The following is a 5,178-nucleotide window of genomic DNA, read 5'->3' as shown; positions in this document are numbered from 1 at the left end:
GTTTGCCCTGAGCCAGACCCTCCTGTTACTGTGGTGCTAGCAGGGAGGCAGCTGTGACCCATGGCTGCACAGTTCCTGCTGCTGCCTGCAGTCACAGGGATGCCACTGTAGAAACAACAGGACTATCACCAAGGTACACAAGATATCAGGGCTTACGAGAATACAACAACCACAATGTGGAAGCCAAAAGAGAGCAGCAGTGAAAAGGCAACGTCCTGCTGCTGGCCATGACCATGGCTCCAGGGAAGCAGCAGCCCCGACCCAAACTCCATGTGGCAGCTGGGCTCTTGGCCCCGAGCCCCTCCTGTGTGCTGGGGCTTCTCCCCCAGCTCCAGAGGGGATGGGAAGAGATGGCAGCTGATAACAGTGTAGTTCTGATGTTTTGTTTTTTTTTCTTTCTTTCATTCTTTGTTTGTTTTTATTGTGTTTCTCTACATGACCATCTTCTTTCAATAATTAGATGATTGTGTCACTGTAAATGAAAAAATAGAAATAGGAAAATCAGGTAGCAGGTTAAGGATAACATAATTTAAATCAAAAGAAAGAATTTGTAGAGAAATATTTATATTTATATTTTAATATTTATAGAGAAATATAGTAACAAAAATTTTTCCTCACAGTTCCTGAAATAATCAGGGCACTCACAAACATTATTGATTGCAAAGAAGCATGTATCCAAAGAGTTTCCTTACTGCATCCTTGAACTCCTGGTTCCTCATGCTGTAGATGAGGGGGTTCACTGATGAAGGAACAACTGAGTAGAGAACTGACACAAAAAGATCCATGGATGGGGAAGAGATGGAGGGGGGCTTCAGATAGGCAAACATGACAGTGCTGATAAAGAGGGAGACCACGGCCAGGTGAGGGAGGCACGTGGAAAAGGCTTTGTGCCTGCCCTGCTCAGAGGGCATCCTCAGCACTGCCCTGAAGATTTGCACATAGGATAACATGATGAAAACAAAGAAAAGAAAGGCTAAAGAAACACTAAACACAAGTGCCCAAACTTCCCTGAGAGATTCATCTGAGCAGGAGAGCTTGAGGATGTGGGGGATTTCACAGAAGAACTGGTCCAAAACATTACCATGGCAGATGGGCAGGGAAAATGTGTTGGCCGTGTGAAGGACAGCATTGAGAAAGCCACTGCCCCAGGCAGCTGCTGCCATCTGGGCACAAGCTCTGCTGCCCAGGAGGCTCCCGTAGTGCAGGGGCTTGCAGATGGCAACGTAGCGGTCGTAGGCCATGACGGTGAGAAGGGAATACTCTGCTTCAAGGAAGAAAGCAAAGAGAAAGAGTTGGGCAGCACATCCTTGATAGGAGATGGCCCTGGTGTCCCAGAGGGCATTGGCCATGGCTTTGGGCAGAGTGGTGGAGATGCAGCCCAGGTCGAGGAGGGCGAGGTTGAGGAGGAAGAAGTACATGGGGGTGTGGAGGCGGTGGTCACAGGCTACGGCGCTGAGGATGAGGCCATTGCCCAGGAGGGCAGCCAGGTAGATGCCCAGGAAGAGTGCAAAGTGCAGGAGCTGCAGCTCGCGCGTGTCTGCGAATGCCAGCAGGAGGAACTCACTCACAGAGCTGACGTTGGGCATTTGCTGACTTTGGACATAGAACCTGCGAAATGAGAAATAAATATATATGTATAGACTGTTATGAGTAAAATGTCTGACAAAAATTCCCAGTGAAAGCCTTACATTCCCCGTTTCCAAGAGGACCTTTGTCTATCTCCTTGTCTGGAGCCCTGCTTTGTGCTTGCTGAGTGTCCTGTACACAGCAGTCACTTCTGCCATCAGTCCCCAGTGGGACACATCTAATACAGTGAAATGGTTAATGTCGTTGCTGTGGAGGCACACCTTAACCAGAGGTCACATCCAGGAAGGCTGCTCTGTCCATCCCCTAGTGCCCAGCTGCTGGCTGCTTGCAGCACTCAGCTGGGGGATGGATGAACACAGAGGTTGTGCTGAAAAACCACATCCCCTGCCTGCACATCCTAAAGAACAGCTCAGAAAAGCCCTGGTGCAGTCTGTAAGCAGAGAGAAGGGAAGGGATATTCTCACGTTCATCACTGACTTGTTTGTGTCCAAATTCAATGGAATAGGAAGCTCAGTCACCCATGCAAATCCAACTACCCCGTTAACATAGAGCCTGCCCCACAATCAGAGCAGGAAGAGGCAGGCAGAGAGTGCAGAAAGTGCCTTCTCTTTGCAGGCAGCCCCTGCTCTGCCCTTCCCCTACCCAAGCCCCTGGGCTCCCCGGGCAGGCTGAGTGCAGGGACCCTGCTCTGCACCACAGCCCTGGGCAGCCCTGCCTGCACCCCCAGCTTCTTATTCTTCCAGGAACTGCAGCTGCATTGCCCCCCAGCCAGAGACTTACCTGGTTCAGGGCTGGGAAGTGCTCTCCCCCAGTGAGCTCTGTGCATCCTGCCACTTCTGCCTGCCTTTAAGCACTCTGTCTCTGCAGGCAGTGCCCCCAGCCCTGCTGCGCTGTGCAGAGGAGCTGCTCCTGGGCACAGCTGGCTCTCTGCACCAGGGCCCTTTTGCCAGCAGCTCTCTCTGTCCCATGAGCCCGGCCCAGCTCAGCAGCACAGCACCAGCCCAAGGCACTGCAATCACCTCTCTGGGGGCTTGGCTGATGAGCCTATGAACCTCAGGCACTCAGAGACAATTGAAGACATCTCTCCTGAAGTCCAAGTCAGAGGCAAGTTTCCTGCAGTGTCCCCCTGAGGGCCAGCACTGACACAGCCTCCCTTGGAGCTCGTTAGAGCAGAACCCTGGAGGCAGTGAAGACAAGGAGACAAAGGCAATGTGAAGGTGACACTGATGTGTAGGAAAAGTGGATGTGTGTCACCAAGCACAAGGGCCAGGCCTTAACCTGTCCCTTGGGAAGGGATATCCTTTCCCTTGACTGGTTGCTCAGGGCTCTTTGTGGGGCAGTAGGAGATGGGGATGTGTGTGGCCAAGTGCAGAAGAATGGTACATCTCCTGCCTGGTTCATGGGTGCATGCACAGAGATAATGAGGACCTTGTGCTCATTATCAAGATGTCTCTTCACAGGCCTCAGTGGCAGTGACTTTCAGTCAGGCCTCAGTGTTGGGACTTTCAGCCTTGGTAAAACCCTTGCTCCTCTCCACACCAGGCTGTCCTAGGGACTCCCAGACCTTCACCTCTTTACCAGCTAGTTGTAGGCACTTGTCCATGCAGTGTCACACTGGGTCTGAGCTGAATATGATAACTCAGATCTTCTTGGTGGCCATGCTCCTCGTAAGACAGCTCTGTAGGAAGCTGGTCTGGTTCCTTGTGAGGAGGCACCACTGCTCGTATGGCATCCCTCATGGTGCCCAGGACCTCATCCTCCTTGCCACTACTCACTCGGCAGGGTCCCAGTCTGTCATGATGTGTGGGGTTCCTTTTCCTCTGGTACAGGACTGGGCTCTTCTCCATGTTAAAGTCAAAAGTTTTCTGAAGTCAAAATCCTGCAGTTTCTCAAGGTTCACCCACAGTGATGCTCCATTCTATCAGCTGTTAAGGTCAGCAGGCAGACAGTTCAACCTTCATGTGATTGTGCTATCTCTGACCAGACAGCAGCACAGCAATGGTTGCAGGGAAATTTGGATAATTCAGGAGTAACCATCTGAATGGAATTGCAGCACAGCCAGAGAAGAGTAGGGGATGGAAGGCTGTCAGGATCCACATTTGCTGTGCTTTCTTCTCATGCATGCTGTCAGTTTATCTGGAGCTGTGTTCTGAATGTTATGGGGCTGTGCAGGTCAAAATTAGAAGGGCCAAAGCTTAGCTGGATCTCAATCCATCTATTATTGTCAAAGACGATAAAAAAATAAAATAACAATAAAAAAATACGTTAAATGAAGGAGGATTAGGGAGAATCATAATCCTTTATAGGATTTTGGGGGGAAAACCTGTTGACAAGGGATGAGGTAAAGGCTGAGGTTAATGCCTTCTTTGCCTCTGTTACTAGCATCAAAACCAGTTGTTCCCCTGGACATTTCTTCATCCTCATGGCCAGTGCCAACATTCCAGGGCACGCTTTGTGGCAGTTTTTTCTCTCCTGCTCTTTCCTACTACCACAGAAAGCTCCATCAGGATGGAAAACATTCCTGAAGTAGGCATCCCAAACCATCAGCCTTCTTGCATCCATTCCGCTAACCAGACACAAGTCACCTCAGTAGCACCTTCCAAGCCAGGGGCCTTCTGCTGGCCTTGCAGCTTCTTGGCTACACACAGCCAAGCCTTGTGCCTGCTGCTGTGCAGTCATGGACTCAAGCAGAAGGGACAGGACAACCCATCTGGGGGCCTTCTTTCTGCCTGGGTCCTCCTGGGTCTGGAGGCAGAGGGGATCCCCCAGTCAGCATGCCAAGCAGGTGCCTTCTGCTGGCCTAGCAGGGCTACTGCCAGATGTCAGCCCAGAAGTCCAGATCCCAGGTCTATGTCAAGGCTGACCTGCCACCTCCAGACACAAGTGACCTCCCAGTCCCTTTCCGTGACACCTTCCTGCTGCTGCCCTATCAAGTGCAGAGACAGAAGTGACCTCACAGTCACTGTCACAGTCACATTCCTCCTGCTAGAGGAGGAGATCCTGAGGTAGAGCTGAGCTTTCTCTAGCCCCCTCAGTATCTCTTTTTCACTTTCTGGATTAGAGATTCAGCAAAGTTTTAGTGGGATTGTTTGGTGTTCTGTTTGTGCTGTCATGTCTGTGGTTAAGGTATGGACAAGCTCTGTGGTTTACCGGTGTTTTTTGTCTGTCAAGGAGCCTAGGGTTAAATAAGACATTTTAATGTATGAGTTAAGTGAAAGGATTATGGTTATCAAGAGAGAAAACTGATTTCTTTCAGTTTGTTTTAGTAGCATTTAGCATTAAAGTTACTGGCTTAAGTAAGGTAAGGGTCATATGTCACTGTGTTAAGTCAGTGTTACTGCACTACGGGCATTGCATGAATGTTATTACCTCTATGCTATGTTGTATGTTATTATGTTATAATACCTATGTTATTACCTTAGAGCCCAAGCATAGATGTAGAGCTTGGTAATGTGTTATAGTGATGGACTTGTCAGCACTAAGGTAAAGTTGCCTGACCTGGGTGACACGTTCCAGAGTAGTGTCAGGCACAATGCAATTCTTTTTGCCTTCTGCATCTATAGCACAGGAAGTAGGACTTTGCCCTACTCT

The 5,178-nt window shown here is 49.8% G+C and overlaps 1 protein-coding gene across 1 annotated transcript; it reads right to left on the bottom strand.

The window, feature by feature from the left end:
• Positions 1-650: 650 nt before the first annotated feature.
• Positions 651-1,586, bottom strand: LOC137846849 (olfactory receptor 14C36-like). The gene has a single exon (XM_068664960.1). The coding sequence runs from the start codon at positions 1,584-1,586 to the stop codon at positions 651-653; it is 936 nt and encodes a 311-aa protein (XP_068521061.1).
• Positions 1,587-5,178: the final 3,592 nt, after the last annotated feature.

Source organism: Anas acuta, chromosome W (assembly GCF_963932015.1).
Source record: "Anas acuta chromosome W, bAnaAcu1.1, whole genome shotgun sequence".
In the NCBI taxonomy this organism is placed as follows: Eukaryota; Metazoa; Chordata; class Aves; order Anseriformes; family Anatidae; genus Anas; species Anas acuta.
The sequence above is the reverse complement of the archived record's forward strand: the minus strand, read 5'-3'. Positions and strand labels throughout refer to the sequence as shown.